Here is a 15,701-nt window from a genome sequence, read left to right as displayed (position 1 = left end):
GGCTTTCTGGGGTTAGTCTGTAACACAGAATAACTTTCTTCCCCGGCGCTGAGTGGCATACTGGAATATTATTATCTGGCAGAACGAAGCTCTCCCATGCTCCCTCCCAGATTTCGTCAGTGTGTGCTAAGAGAAAGCCATCACCTCGCAGACACCTTGCAGTATTTTTCTTGTAAACAGCGAGGCGGGAGCTCCTCTGTTCTGATCCTGACTGAGAGTCTAGCAGAGCTATGGGCAACTCGTGAAGGTCCACTTACTAATTTTGGATACCTCAGTTTTCAGGTTCCCAAGCTGTGCCTCATTTTCGAAAGATGGGTAGCTCACGTGACTCCCGTTAGAGTCCATGCAAGATCAGGACCTCTGGATTCAGCCCACAGAAGTCTCAAAGTGGGTGTTCTTAACACCCTTGATCTTAAGTTGGGTTCATTTCCTGTCATGTGAAATGAGAGCACTGTTACCTGCCTTCAAAACAGACGCTGTATAGGGGCTTTGAAATGTAAAGCAGGACTGTGCAATATTGCGAGATCTCTAGATACTTTCAGCTGTGCTTTTTAGATGACATACATACAAATTAAAAATTGCAGAGTTGTGAATGTTGTATGTTTTATCTCCCACATTCACCACAAACCAGATAACTTTTCAGGGGAATTCACACATCTATAATGCTTGTCACTGATCTTTTTAGAAACAGTGAATAACTTAATGTAGTAGGATGTTTCAGAGAGGAAAGAAAATGCATGCAGGAGGCCTTGTATCGAGATTAATCTCTCAGGAATGCAGGGGGTTAACGGTCAGGCTGATTAATCACTGTTAATGAACCATCAGGAAATCTGTCAGGAAGTGGGTAAAAATTCCTGACAGCTGATGTGAAGCACTGTGTGGTGTGCTTTGGTTTTGATGTTTCCCAACTGATAGTCTACAGTGGGTGTGGTTTAGTTACCTCTAAGTTCTCAAGACATGTGAAGGACCAGATGACATGCTGCCTGTGTTCAGCTTGAGTAAGTGAGCAAGAAATTTTCCCCATGCATGGCTATGCAAGTACGATGCAACATAAATGCAAGGAAGTCAGGGGTTGTTCCTTCCCACGGCTTCCCAGAACAGAGTCTGGAAAAGATACAGAAAGGAAGCATGATCGTTCCCTCATTCCTCTGGTCCGAGCCCACAGGGTACGGGGGAAGAGTGGAACAGGGGCTTTCCCTGTGTGAATGCGGAGCCAGAGTATTAGGACTTGCATACCCAACTGAGTTAATGAATTGCCTGGTGTTGACCGAGGGTGGGGTTTCACAGTTGGCTTAAGCTGATCCAAGATCACGCTGCTGCTGAAAGGAGTGCTTCTAACCTCTTTCTCCTTTGCATTGGACTAGCTATCATGTGGTAATACAGCAGCTTGCTGATCTGGGTGGAAAGTAATGTTTCTTGGTCAGTGGTGGCTGGCTTAGTCTTCAGACGGACCAGAGAACCGATCTGCCTCACTGCTTTGGCTGCACGAGTGCTAGATCTGATGTAGGAGAGGGCGTGGGAACATGAGACAAGGATAAAAACATACGTGGGGACTGAGCCTTTCAGCAATAACATAACCATGGATTGGTTTAAGCTTATTATGAAACTGCAGTCTGAATCACTGGAATTAAGAGTGCACTGTCAACCTACAGGGAATGTAAATTAAAATGTGTTAGCTTACACCTCCCGCCATTCTTAAACAGCAGCTGAATACAGCCATTCTGCACGTGGCCGGGAGGAAGGAGCGTATGGTGGGGCAGCAGCATAACAGTTCCCCATGACTTGGTCTGGAGCGTGCAGACCACATCAGACAGCGTCAGTGTGTGTTTGGGGGAGGCAGAGGGGAAGAAGAAAGGAAAAGACGAGCACTGCTACCATGGGTTTTCTCTATGTATTTTCCTTTGGCTTAGAGTAATATGTTCTAGCTTGTCTTCATGACAAGACTGCAGAAACACTCAACTACCAGAGCACAGATTAAGCACAGTAATGCAGTTGTGGATCCAGACCCTAAAAGTCTGGGGCACAGTGTGCTCTCTTAGTACTTCTCCTTTATCTTCAACCCAAGCAGCTTTGCAGTGCTCTCTAGTCTGCACCAAAAGCCTAACTTAGATCTAAAAAGGCAAGCCCTGCTATTTGTTTCAAGTTCATTTGGTTTTTATTGCAAAATTTGGTAGTTCCATGTTAAGGACTTTTTTATCATTTTATTCTGGCTCAAAACTCCAGGCATAGATATAGGAATAACTGTGCTAGTGGAAAATCTCTTTGTAATTTTCAAATATTTCAGGTTTTAGAGGTCTGTGACCAAAGGTCTGCTCCTGTAAGCACAGCCGTGCAGAGCCCACCAGTATCTGTGGGGTGCCCTACAGAGACAGCAATCCTTCCACACAGGATCAGCAACCCCAGACACCATGGGAGTAGTCACCCTTGTTAGGCTGTGAGCTTAGGAAACAGTTTGAAGATAGTCAAATTAGTTTAATTTCAGGAGAGTTGCAAGATAGTGGATTTAGTTTAATTTAAAGACTGTCTTAATTCAGACTGCCAAAATACCTCCCCAGTGAAACATAAGGAAAAATGGGGGGGGGAATAGTAAACCCCCCAAATTAAAAAAAAAAATATTGCCCAGGCAAATAAATGCAAAAGTCAAAAAACCAGCCAGTAACATTTCCAGAAATAAACCATTCTCCATCACATAGAGGATAAACATGGGCTCTTTCAGGGAGAAGGAAATCATAAAAATAAAGACCAAATAAAAAAACCCTGTATAACTGATTCAACCACTGTTACCAAGGGATATTTTACTCCCTGAGCATTTCAGCTGAAATTATCTCTTAGCTGAGACATAGACCCTCTTGGCACAAGAGTGTCTGAATATATCCTGAAGGCTGGAAATGTTTCTCCAGTTCCACTAGTAACCTTTCATCAAAGCACAGCCCAGGGATTCTTGTAGGGAGACAGGCTTTCCCCACTTATGAGGAATGGCTAGTGAGTGTCTTTGCTGACAGATATTTTTGTGTTACGTAGGGCTAATTTGTAGTTCGGGTACAGAGTAGGCAGGGGTACAGCAAGGAATGTTGAGCAGATGTGACACAGAGCGGTAACATCCTTAGCATAATCCACTATCACACGGTTATGGAGTGCTATAAATCCAACAGGAATTCTCCAAGGCCCAGTTCCTTCCACAGAGTTTGGCATCTCTGCATTGCCATGCATTTAGCCTGCACTAAATCAGTGTAATCCTCAGGCTTCGTTCATTTGTGCACTGCTGTGAATGCTCCTAGGAGACTATAAGCATCATTGCAAGCAATATCATTGACTCTACATCATAATGCAATTTTTGACAGCTTTTGGATTCATGTTTTGATTTATTCACTAAACGAAGAATTTTTCATTGCAGGCATGCCTAATGTTTCTCTTGTACTGCTATAAAACACATCATTCCTTGTAGGACTTGGTAACACGCTCTTACAATGTATTAAATGGAGTGAATCCATGTAATACACAGAGTGCACATGGACTGTGACTTCTTGAAAAATCACCCAAGGAAGGTTTTCTGAGGTTCAGTAACAACGTCGGGCTTCAGGAGCCAGAGCCCCCTCCTGTTCTTACCTGGTTGCCATTACTGTTGCCCAAGAGGACAGGCTGGGAGGGCAAAGGCTGAGCAAGAGGTTGCCCTAGAACAAGGCAGTGCGACTGCTGTGACACTGTGAACTGTAGCTTTTGCCCTCTTGGCCTCCAAATTTTTTTGGTGAACAAGTCATCTTATTGTATAAGTGAAATGCATCCTATTATCCTATGCATGACTGATTGAAAAATGCTTTACTTGCTGGAAAGACTGTTGAACAATATAGTTTCCACTTACAAAGCACTTTCCTTAAAAAGCTTCTCAGGGCAGCATCGTATAAAAATAGCTATACTAAAGTTGTGAACCAGCTTCTGACAAATCAGGACTAACAAAAGCTAAGGTATAAATAGAAGTGTTTTTGTGGGTTTTCTCTTCTCTAGAGGCACAGAATCTCAATCAGTGCTGGATTGTAACAAACAAAAATGCCCTTTTCCAGACACACAGGAAAACAAGGACCTTCCAGACTAGTGGCACAGAATATAAATAGGTTTTCAAAAGTGCTTCAAAACCATAAAACTTAGTCAAAACCGTAACATTTGCATTTTAGAACTAGCCATGCCATATCAAATTTTTTGATCCAATTCTTTATTTTATTTCATACAAACTAGCATCTCCTGCTTTAGAGAAAGGTTAAACAAGTTATATTTTTATAATTATGGAATGAGTTGTCTCCAGGCACTCAAGGATATGAGTCTGCAATGTACTAGGATTCCTGGAAGACAAATGCTGAAGAATGTAAAATATTACATATTCTGTGTTTATACTTTGTCAGTGGGCAGAATAAATGCCCCTTACTGGTCATTTTCAAAATTCATTATTTTTGCAAAGTAGGTTTGTTTTTTTTTCTTATAGAAGGTTTTGAAACAGCTAAATGTAAAGCTAATATTTGCTAATCCAGAGTTGGATAATCTGGATTTTACTCTGAGACTGCTCCTTCTTCTGCTCTGGGCTGACCTTTTCTGAATCTACCAAACCCAATATAGTTTAATCCACAATACCAAAGAGGGAAGGTCTGTTTCTGTAATCCAAAAATAGTTCTTATTGCAGTTAACCTTGCAGCTGAATCAGTTCTGCTATTGCTGTTTAAGTCATGTTTGACCAGTCATGTCTGCACAGACCAGAAGCAAGGCTGAACAGGATATCTACATAATCAGTCTGATGCATGCTGCTGTTTTCAGTGAGTAGCTCCTATATTGAAAACACCCCCCAAAAAAATGTTTACTTACCAACAACTAAATTTATAATACCCTTGGGGTCTGTAGTAGTTGAGCCTTAGAGATACTGACTGCTTCAGTCTATGTATGGGAAGTCAGGATTTCAGCAAGCTTACCAGCATCAAATCCTTCTGTATATTCTCCAGTCATCCCATAATCTTTTCTGTTGCAAAAAAGATACTAGGGGCCCTTTTTCCATCCTGCATGGAAGTCTGCTGTTCATCCCCTTCTCCATCTTTGTAGTCATTTAACATTGTTCAGCCTCGCCAAAAGGGAGATCTACAGCCATCTCACAGCCTCAGAGCATCACCCACAAGCGGAGAGGCACAGTAATGCTGCAGGGAGCACTTATGTTCCATCTCGCCGTCATCCAAACTAAGACCTGGGTGATGTGCGCTTAGTCTTTTTTTGCTCCAATAGCACACAGTACAGCAATTATTTGGGGCAGTATTTAGTTACCTCCATTAAAAAAAACGATCAAAAAGACAGTATTCTGCTCCCTGCTGCTGCCGGGTAATAGTTTATGCTATTTGACACCAGATATTCTGAGTATTCCTCATTAAAATAATATTTGGCCACTGCCATTACCCAGTGATCGCTGTATGAGGAATATTTGATGTAAAAATGACGAGCTCTTCCTGCTAGAGCTACAGCGTAACAGATATGCTTGCTGAAATTCTACTTCTGTCTGTAACAGCAGCACCAAAATAGCTTTAATAATTAATCATGCACTGATTAGATTATAAACTCTGAGACAGGCCAGAGATTTTTGTATTATGCATCAGACAAAAGACACTGGCAATGCTTAACTAGCAGTCACCTGCTCCTGCTCCACCTGCCATTGTGGGAGCACTCTGGAAACCAGGAGGGAGACAAAAGCCCAGCAGAAATTGATAAAAGCCTTCACCTGCCCCTGGTGTGTTCAGGAATACAGAACTGTTGAAACAGGTGCTGCTACAGCTGCATGCTGGGGTACAGCTTCGCTCATTAACTTGTAATTTGCCAGGCGACACTCTACGTTGTACCCCGCTGTGAAGGTGAAGGAAGACAGCATCCAGACTTCAGGCGAAGCGAGAGTTAAGCAGGGAGTTTCCTGCCTGGGAACACCAGTGCAAACAGCTGCTGTGGAAGGGCTGGGCAAGGAGAGACAGGGCATGGAGTGGGCACCCCTATCATGCGCTCACCCCCTTTAGGGTTCCCTTGCAATTGCCACCCTGCTCTGCCCTGTCAGCTGCTTGTAACCTTAGGAACAGATTTCTGTGGAAATGGTTTATTTGAGGCGGAATGATATTATATGCAGCTGATTTTAGGGTAAGTAGGAGTTTAACACTGAGAACCACTAGAACTCAAAATTGGAAAATTACTTCCTACCCTTAACTTCCAGTTAGAAATTTTGCTCAGCTGTCTTAACTAACTTTTTCCAGGCCCTTTGCTCTTGTCCCCTGACTCCTGGGGCCTATTTATTACAGCTACAGAGGCAAAACCCCTCAGGGGAGATAGTCCCTATGCTGGTTCTCAAATGAAATAAGATGTTAGCAGTGTGTCCAGTGTAATGCTTTTACTGGTATAAAAGTATGATTAAAAAAGGGGGACCTTAGAACCAGTTTTATGGTACCAACAAGAATTGTTATTAGTCTGGCCTTAGAAATCAAGCCAGTTTTAGGGGATGAGGGGGAAGGGACACTGTGGAATGAAATGAGCAAACCAAGTTAAAAATGATTCATTTTGCCAGTTGTTGGGGAACACTACAGAGCACTGAACATCGCAAAACAACAGTTATTATTAAAAAGCACTCAGGAGGCAAACAGTTGGCAGTCCTTGCTGACCAGAGCAGAACTAGTGATATCTGGGCTAGAGAGTCAGAGCAGGCTGGGGCACAGCCAGCGCCCATGCAGGGAAGGCGTACTCCCTGCTTGCCGAGGGTTTGCGCGGGGCGGGCAGAGCGTCAGGCAGCTCTCGTGGGAGACACGGCCTGGGGACAGGTAGCTCAAGAGGACCACGGCTGCCAGAGCTCAGGTGAATGCCACTGTCCTCCACCTCCATGGTCAAACTCTGCACAGGTGGGAAAGCTTGCCCCAGGAATAAGAGTGGTTCATGTGATAGACACAGCATAGGCCTTCGTTAGTGGGACCTTTTTAATGAACAACAGCTAAGTTCTGGAGGCATCAAAATGTATCATTCTGCAACTAGGAATTTACAGCCACCACAAGCCACATGGCTTATTTTTTTCCCCTTTTCTCTGTCCCTTCCACTACTGCCTTTTATGAAAAACAGAAGTTAAATGAGAGAAAAATAGCTTTAATGAAACATTCAGGTTGAGAAATCAAAATCGGACACTCCAACAACAGGAAGTTTCAAAAGCAGTGTTTATAACAGCATGTTGCTGAACTGTAGCACACTTGCTTTTCTTTTTCTTTAAGTTTAAACCATATTAGAGTGTGTACCTTGATTCAACAGCAGGGCACAAAGATAGTATCATGGTATCAGTTTAACATGGCAGAATTTCCTAGGCATAGAAAAGTGAATTGAACTCGACGCCTGAACAACTTCCTGACTCCTGCAATCAGTGCTGCAACTTTTGTCTTTCCAGTAAACACATCTGAATTGTTTCCCTGGGCGAGTACGCTTAAATTTGTTTGTTATTTTATTCTAGGGAGCTGGAGACAGTTTTGTGGGAGCACTGGCCTTCTACCTGGCTTACTATCCCAAGTTACCCATGGAGGAAATGATCAGGAAGTCTAACTGCATCGCATCAGTGAGCGTCCAGGCATCAGGGACACAATCTTCATATCCTTACAGGAAGGACTTGCCTCGGGACCTTTTCTAATTGACATTGTCTAGCTCAATGTACTGATTTTATCTTACCCCAGACAGCATTATTCTTCTGACTGCACCAAGGTTCTCCTCTGCTGACTGGAAAGACCAGGAAAGTCTCTGCCTCTCATTTGAGGAATCCTGTTAGTTCCTGTTCTACAACAGTAAGATGGGGTGGGGGTGGTGGGCCTTTCAAACACAGCACAGCAGGTCTCTCTGGCCCCTAACATAACCATTGGGCTCGTGGCCATCCCACACAATGCGCTGTACTGAACTCCGTGAAGTTTACAGCAAAATGTCTGGAGGGCTTTGGGCTCCTGGTAGTATTTTTACTTGATTTTATCAGAACTTCTGATGTGCAATGCCAGCACGTGAAGCAGAGCATTAGCTTTGAGACTGCAACTTCAGTCCTCAGCTGCAGACACCAAGGCCAGCGTTTGGCTCGTAACAAAGCACCATACATCCAGCCCTGGCCCGTCTATTCCCGCCTGCCTCAGCTGCGGGCTGTGGCACTGTGCTCTGTGGTTCTGCCAGGCTGTGGAAGATACCTTGAACTGGAAAGAGGACAAGGGTGCTACTGAGGTAGACTTTGAAAAATGTTTCTAGCCATATTGCTCTAAACGTAGGTGAGCTAATTAAAGAAGAAGAACTTCCAAAACCATCAGATAACTACTTTGGCTATCTACTTCCTTCATGCTTGACAAAAATCCAGGAGTGGAAAATCCGTCCTACTTACCTGACTGAAAATAACATAGCCCTTTTAGCCATGGTCATAGCTTCTCCAAAAGCTCGTCTTATTTCACTGGGTTCCCATTGCTTCTTCCTTTCCTAGGAGGGAGCTGGTGCAACACTACCCCTCCAAGGAATGACACCAATTCGTGGTCACTACTGTTGAATCTGTGGCTGGTAGGTTAGAAAAACTTGCAATCCTGCCATTGAATTCCTGCTGTGGAAAATGTTAATTTTTATTGCCATATAAAACAATAGTTCCTTTGAAGATTACAGCCTCTTTCACAATGGAAAACACAGACAATGGGATTTGCTATTTAATTTTTTTTTAATTGAGTACTGTAAAAATAACTCGAAAGATAAATAAATGTTACTGTGATGATCTATGTCCAGACATTAAGAATTTTCTCTCTCTACATTGTTTTACTCACAATGGCCTTCAAATCACAGGAGACGGTGATCCCAGTTCATTTCCTCTCTTTTCAGCCCATGTTGCTGGATTTCTGAATCAGCGTTCACCCTGTCCTCCCCCCAAACCATCCTCTCCTCATGCATAAATCAAGTCCAGTCATTGTTCAGACAGAGCGGATTTTTCTCTTCTCTGTGAAGAGGACACGTTTTTTTGCTATAGGGAAAAAAAGAATCTGTTAAGAAGCCTGAAGTGTTAAAATTCAATTCAATGAGCCTACATCCCTTTCTCCTGGCTGCCTTCGCTGCTTAAATGAGTGTGGAGCAACTGACTGGCACAGCGCTGCTGTTAACCAACTCTTGAAGGAGTTTAGTAGTGCTTTCACTTTACCACATGTAATTTTTAGTTCCTAAGAGGTCCATTTTACCTCTGTGAAAATAAGTATCAGGATTTGAGTGGCTGAAAACATTCAACAGCTGCTCTGTGTGACTATTCTGAGTCACAGCTGCTCGATGTAGGGACAAAAATAGGTTCTTACTGCTTTCTGCTACTCTTCAGCTTCAGAGCCCAAACAACTACAGATGATGAGCTGGATCTCGTTGGTCTCACAGGCTGACTGAAAAGTTAACTAAGTGTCCTGTAGGTCTCTCAGTGAGGCACAAACTGACCCTGCCTCCAATGCTTGATGCAGATGTTAGCAAAGTCAGTTCAGCTACAGGTTAAGCATAGTCAATGCACTACTAAAAAAAAAATTAAAAAATAAATCAAAGCAAAGCTTTACAATGCCATTTGAAAAGCACCGCTGTTCTGACTGAACTTCATTATATGAATTCCTTTGAAATCTACGCAAGAGCAATCCACACAATAACAAAATCTCTTCTTCCACATAAAAGTTTCGCTTTAAGAAATACTGCAACTTAGTAACACATTCTGTTGCTGCAGTTAGGAGGTAGTGAAACTTGGGCACTACTGCCACTACTTCACTAAAAAGCTTCGCTCTGCAGAGGTCCCAGGTTTTTGAGAAGTACAAAACATAAGGTGAAAATGCATGCCAAGTGAAAATGCTTCCTAACATATTCCTGATGTGAGCTGGTATCTAGACTCAAATTTACTTCCCTTCACACATGCAGCACTTTCTCACATCAATTTCTCACTTGTGTTCTACTACAGGCTACAAAGATCAGAGCTTTTTTTTCTTAATTACTTCCAATTTCATACTTCAACAACCTACTACATGTTCTGCAACAGAAGCGCTACTTAGTCTGAGCTCGCCACTCTCTTCACATTTCCTACAAGTTGGGAAGCTTCTGGAGGATCACTTTGCACAATGTTTTGATGCAGTAATTTAAACTTTTCTTATTCAAGAAAATAATCCCAGTGATCTCCAATTCCCTTTCTGTATGGAAATCAGCAGGAGAGCCACTACCTCTGTCAGCATGAGTGCTCTGATGAGAGCATACTGCTTCTCCGGTGGTTTCTCTCACCTGCCATAAAGCTCCTGTACTGTTAGATCTGAGTATGAAAAGGTTAGTCATCTAACAAGAACATAAAATCATAAGAAAAAGTAAGCTTGCACCACGTAACTACTGACCATGCATTATGTCATCTACTTAGAGCTGCTTGAAATGTATTATTTCTTTGTTCTATAGATTTAAATAAGCCTTTTTTGCATTAACTCCTCCATGCTATGTCTAGCATGGTCTGGTTTAAATTCTAAGTTTCCCCAAATTATGCTTTTTAATGTTAAATTAAGCTTTTTAATGTTAACTACAGACTGGTTCTTCCCCCCAGAAACTTGAGCTCTTAGTCACCTTTCAAAAAAGCTTGGTGAGCAAAAGGCAGCTTGGCAAGTGCTATAACCCCCCAACAAATCAGATTCTTAAACTGAGAAAATTTGCAAGGACCAGAGGAACATAAAAGAACCCACAAACTGTCATCTGGAGTGGTATCATTTGTGGAGGAGAAAGAACTTGTGCTTATTTCTTTTAAAAAAAAAGTCCATTTTGTAAGTGATGGTTAAAATTTATTGTCTAGAGCACCCACGGCAGCTTAACAGAACATTTCTATTGATGCATACTTCATGGCTGCTTGTTGGAGGTAGCACAGTCTAGCAAACCGCACAAAGAAACAGAATGAAAGAACTCCTGTGTCACTTTGCTTTGCCACTGACATGTGGCATGGCTGTCATCAAAGACCCTGATGTGTCGGGCAAGTCATTACTTTTGTTTCACTGCCACAATCTGTAAAATGAGGGTAACGTTTACTTCCCACTGGAATGTCATGAAGAACAGCAACTGTACAGTCATCTGAGCATGAAACATGTCATGATGTATTCTGCTTAGATGGGAAAAATCCTGTTATATTCAAATCTTTTGCCCCACACAGTCAGAGAAGCTTATACAAAGCAGGCTGACTTCTTCCCCAAGCTCTTACCAATGGGATCGTATCTCAGCAGGACCAGTTTTTCCTGCAGTCGGAGTCTCCTGATATTGAAACAGTAGCCCGTCTCAGCCGCACTTTTCATCCTCACCAGAATGTATCTGAAGTCACAAGGAAGGTCTCTGTGTCAGTGCACAGGCACACAGCAACGGCCCACCACATGTCTGCCAGGGCATGGTCAAATGGACAAGCTTTTGGCATAAACAATTTGGCACAATCATGTAAGATACTTCATTTCAACTTCATGGATGTTCTGGATGGGAGCATCAATACTATACGCTAAACTTATAACACAGACCACTATAAACCTAAGCTCCAGCATAAAGTTTAAGTAAATAACTCCTGAACAGAATACAAGCCCAGAGAGAATAGCTTCTCCACAAAACAGTGAGGGGGGGAGAAAGAGAGAGAGAGAGAAAGAGAGAGAGAGAGAGAGAGAAAGGGGGGGGGGGGATCAGCATACAATTGAGTCACTATGGCTTAAAAGATAATGGCAAGAGAGGAAGAATGATGGTAGTTAAAGATGTTCGGGCTGTAGATAACACTGTATCGCAGACTATCACTTCCACATGCAGAGAGGAACCCAAGCAGATAGGATAGAACAAGCACCATGCAAAAGGAGAAGCAGGGCCTCTTGGCACCATCCATCCCACTAGAGATACAGGTCTTGACATTAACCCAGCCATGGGAACCCCCTCCCCATGGAACCCCTTCCCCCCTTCTCAGTTTGTGGGGTAGACTGGCAGCAGCTGCGGTGTCCCTGGGAGCAGGGAAAGCCAGGAGAATGAGAAAGCCGCCACCACCACACCCCCCACCCCGGAAGTCTGCCAAGATCTGCGCAACTTCCCAGACACAGAGCATCTTCCAAAGTTTCAAAAGAAAGGTCAAACCCTTTAACCAGGCCATAAATTACGTCTTTCTCTTCCATTGCAATAGAGAGATGGATACATCTCTGCACGTGGGCATTCAATTCATTTTCCTGGATTCTCCTGCTTCTAATACAAAGTGGTCTGTCAAAATTAACCGTGAAGAGACATCCATTCTTCCTCACTTGTGCAGCTCTGACCAGTGTACTTCCTTGAGCTCTCCCTTTTCTGCTTTGCAATCTAATTTACTGCTAAGTTCAAAATAAACAGAAAAGCACTGGATTCCTGCAGACCAACTGACCAAGCACAGTCTAGGGATTATCCCCAATTACTGTCCTCTCCTGTACACTACTGCAGGTGTGATGTGTAGCACCAGTAACCACACAGACTCCTTCCTCTATACCTCACCCACTTCCTCAAAGCCTCTGTGCAGTTTCTGCTTTCTGGGGGAATCGGTGGTATCAGTATGACCAGGCCTTGACATTCTTGTGCACCACATATCTGAGGCCAAGCCCTTTCTGAACAACACACCTTGTTCAGAAAACTTGTTGCCCAATGAAGAAATGTAACTAGGAGCAGAGGCAGAAAAGACCAGTGGAAAGCTATCAGGACATGGGGAGAAAACCCAAGGGTAGCACAGAAGGATAAATATCATAAGGCGATAACATATTCCTGAAGTATATATGGGACTCTACAAAGAACAGAGAAAAGAACATCAGGAAAAAAAAGGAGGGGAGGGAGGGAACACTACATTAACATTAGTAACACCATTTTTAAAAGCTACTTATTCACCTCACAGAAACATCCTGCTTTGCTGTGTTTCTGTGAACAGATAATACTGTTATCAGCAGAATGATGATATGTCAAACTGCTCCCTTCCCTGTCAGGCATACACTTGAAGTGCTTTCTTAATTTCAAACCCTGACAATTGTGCAGAAATCCTGTAACAGAAGAATCTCTTCAAACCCAGCAACTGGTTGGTACTGGCTCTGTCGGGGCCTGCTTCTTAGAAAATCAGAAAATGTACCAAAGGCCATAGTTCCCGAAGTTGTGCGGTACCAGATGTAATACACTTGCACAGAACACAACTTCTGAGAATCAGAAGACAGGAATGTATTCACATAAATCTATCAGTTTAGCCCCTTGGATTTGTCTAGCTAATTTTCTTATAAATAGCTTTTTGGATGCAAGTCATTCTCTCCATGTGATCTTGTCTCCTTGCATCCACACTGTAAGACTACTGGTATGCTGGAAGTATATATTCCTTCCTTTCCAACCCTTAAAACACATCAGCTTTCTCTGCCGGTCAAAGGACTGTGATTAATTTTCTTCCAGAGCCCACTAACATCTCTCCTGAGCTGGACTGCAGAGCAAATCAAGATGCTCAGAGCACCGACCATGCCCCATCCACTCCTCGCGTATAAACATACGAACGTGCTAAAACCAGGAAGCATTCTGCACCCTGCCTATGAGAAAGGTTCACAGCACCTGCCCAAAGCCCAGCCCACAAACAACACAAAGACCCATGCTGTACCTCAGCTTGCCCTCCTCAGCTAAAACATATAAAAGGTAAACAAGAGGAAGATTATATGGATAATTTATAGCCTCTCTTTAATCATAAAGCACAGAGGCATGCTTCCCCTGCATGGGGCGCTTTGGATATTACAGCTTGGCTCAACACAACAGCCCATAGGACAAAATCTGCTTTTGCTGCATTTTTAGAACCTAGAGGGTTTTTTCACACCATTCTGTACTTACCTGTGAAAAAGACACACATGCAGAAGGACAGAGAGGATGCAATTCTCTCAGATATATTAAAAAATTCTAGAGAAGCCTAATATTTTGTAAAGTGACTTGAAGATACAGGGTGGCAGCAGAAATCAAAAACTGGTGAGGAAAACGTCACTTACTTAGATTTGCTCTTGGCCACTGTTATTTTTGCAGCATGAAGAAGAGAAAAAAAGAAGAAACAGTTATCGTTTTATCTTGTTTCCTTTATATGCAACATATAAAGATTGAGTTTTCCACTGCCTGCCTTTGCAATAGCCCCAGATAGACTGTGCAAAGAGATTTACTGTCACAAAAAATGCCACTCATCCTTCCATCTACGTGCTCCCAGTTGCCTGCTCTTTCTTCCATCATACCGCCTTTATAAGCATCTGTGCTAACGCAGCACCTAGCACAACAGACTGCACTTGTTGCAGCCTCCAGATGTTTTCAATATAAAGCTTCGATGCTGAATATGAATTCATGAGATGAATACACAATTAAGGCAGGTATGAACTAACACTGCTGGTGAAAACAGCAGTCCCACTCTCCCCTACTCGCTTACACCCACTCCTGCTCCAGTTGCTACCGCAGTGCCAACACAAAGGTTTGCGTGGCCATACACTGAACCAGACCTGGGAGCTGTTCTCAGATGGGACTAACCTTCGCACAAAGCTGGTTTTAGGTCCCTTGATCTAACCCACCACACCACATGAAACAGACAGAATTATTTTCTTCTGTCACCTCAGTGAATTTAAAGTAATCATGAACCTACAGCATAAACACAAAAAAAAACCCCACCAAAATTTTAAAAATTGCTCATCTATATTCTGTCCGTGCAAGTCTTGCTTAGGCCATCATGAGCTTCTGGTCAACCGCCTCTTGCCCTGTTCCTTCACCACACCCCAAGCTTATGTGGATACCGCGAAGGGCACGTTTCTCACCCCATACTCTTCCCCAACTCCCTCCAGCCACTTCCTGTTTTTCCACTCAAGAGCTGAAGCTTCTTAGCCTCGCTTCTGAGGACTCACAAGCTCCGCTTCCCTCGAGTTCCCCACCTCACCCCCCGCCACAGGGCCTAGCACTCTGCCAACGGCACCGCTCACAAACACCCCATCGGCCTCTCCCACCGGCCCCGATCTTCTCGACCCCGGCAGAAGCCGCCTTCCCTGGGCGACAGCCCCGACCCTCCCCGGGGGATAAGGAGACCCAGCCGGCCGGCAGCAGCAGGCCCCATCTCCTCAGGGGAAAGAGGGCGAGGGCTGACCCAAGGGCAGGGCACCGGCCGCCTCCTGCCCCTGCCTCGCGCCCTCCAACGGCTGCCCCGCCCCCGCCCCGGCACGAGGCGGCGCGGGGCACGCCGGGAGGTGCAGTCCCGGCGCGGCGCGCTGCCTGCTGGGAGGGCGCAGGCCCGCGGCGAAAGGAGGTGAAGGGCAGGTCGCGCCGCCGCCGCTGCCTGGGCCCCCGCCCGCCCCCAAGGCCACCCCCGCGCCGGCTGCCGCCGCCCCCCGCCCAGCCCCGCTCCTCCCTGCGCCACTCACGAGCCGCCACCGTTAGAAACATAACGCCGCTCTCCGCACAGCCGCCCCAGCCAGCCCCCTCCCCCGCCGCCGCCGCCGCCACTTCCGGGCCGCCCGGCAGAAGAGCTTCCGGGGCGCGGGGGAGGGGTTGGGGCGGGGGCGTGGCCGTTGCCTTCCCGCCTAGCGGGGCTCTCTCCAGCTCCGGCCCCGCCCCCTGCGCGCGCGGGGCGTGGCGGGTGCGGGGCGGGGCGGGGCCAGTGTGTGGGCGGGGCGCGGTGGCCGTTGGCGGGTGGCGGTGGCGGCGGGGGGTGCTGGGCGTTG

General features: G+C 44.9%; 2 protein-coding genes across 3 annotated transcripts in view; one reads left to right on the top strand and one right to left on the bottom strand.

The window, feature by feature from the left end:
* The window catches only part of RBKS (ribokinase), a 71,018-nt gene extending 62,280 nt beyond the window's left edge, over nucleotides 1-8,738 (top strand). The window contains exon 8 of one of the 2 annotated variants that reach the window (XM_072856725.1): nucleotides 7,490-8,738. In XM_072856725.1, the coding sequence (XP_072712826.1) occupies nucleotides 7,490-7,663 (174 nt within the window). In that variant the 3' untranslated portion in view covers nucleotides 7,664-8,738. The remainder of the gene's footprint in view (nucleotides 1-7,489) is intronic. The other variant, XM_072856726.1, reaches the window with a different exon arrangement.
* Nucleotides 8,739-8,863: 125 nt separating this feature from the next.
* On the bottom strand, nucleotides 8,864-15,532 carry MRPL33 (mitochondrial ribosomal protein L33). The gene is made up of 4 exons (XM_072856730.1): nucleotides 15,402-15,532; nucleotides 14,004-14,022; nucleotides 11,222-11,328; nucleotides 8,864-9,004 (listed from the first exon to the last, which is right to left on the bottom strand). The coding sequence occupies exons 1-4, from the start codon at nucleotides 15,421-15,423 to the stop codon at nucleotides 8,955-8,957; spliced, it is 198 nt and encodes a 65-aa protein (XP_072712831.1). The 5' UTR covers nucleotides 15,424-15,532; the 3' UTR covers nucleotides 8,864-8,954.
* Nucleotides 15,533-15,701: the final 169 nt, after the last annotated feature.

The sequence above is a fragment of the Ciconia boyciana genome, chromosome 3 (assembly GCF_034638445.1).
Source record: "Ciconia boyciana chromosome 3, ASM3463844v1, whole genome shotgun sequence".
In the NCBI taxonomy this organism is placed as follows: Eukaryota; Metazoa; Chordata; class Aves; order Ciconiiformes; family Ciconiidae; genus Ciconia; species Ciconia boyciana.
Note: the sequence above shows the minus strand (reverse complement) of the source record. Positions and strands in the feature narration are given on the sequence as shown.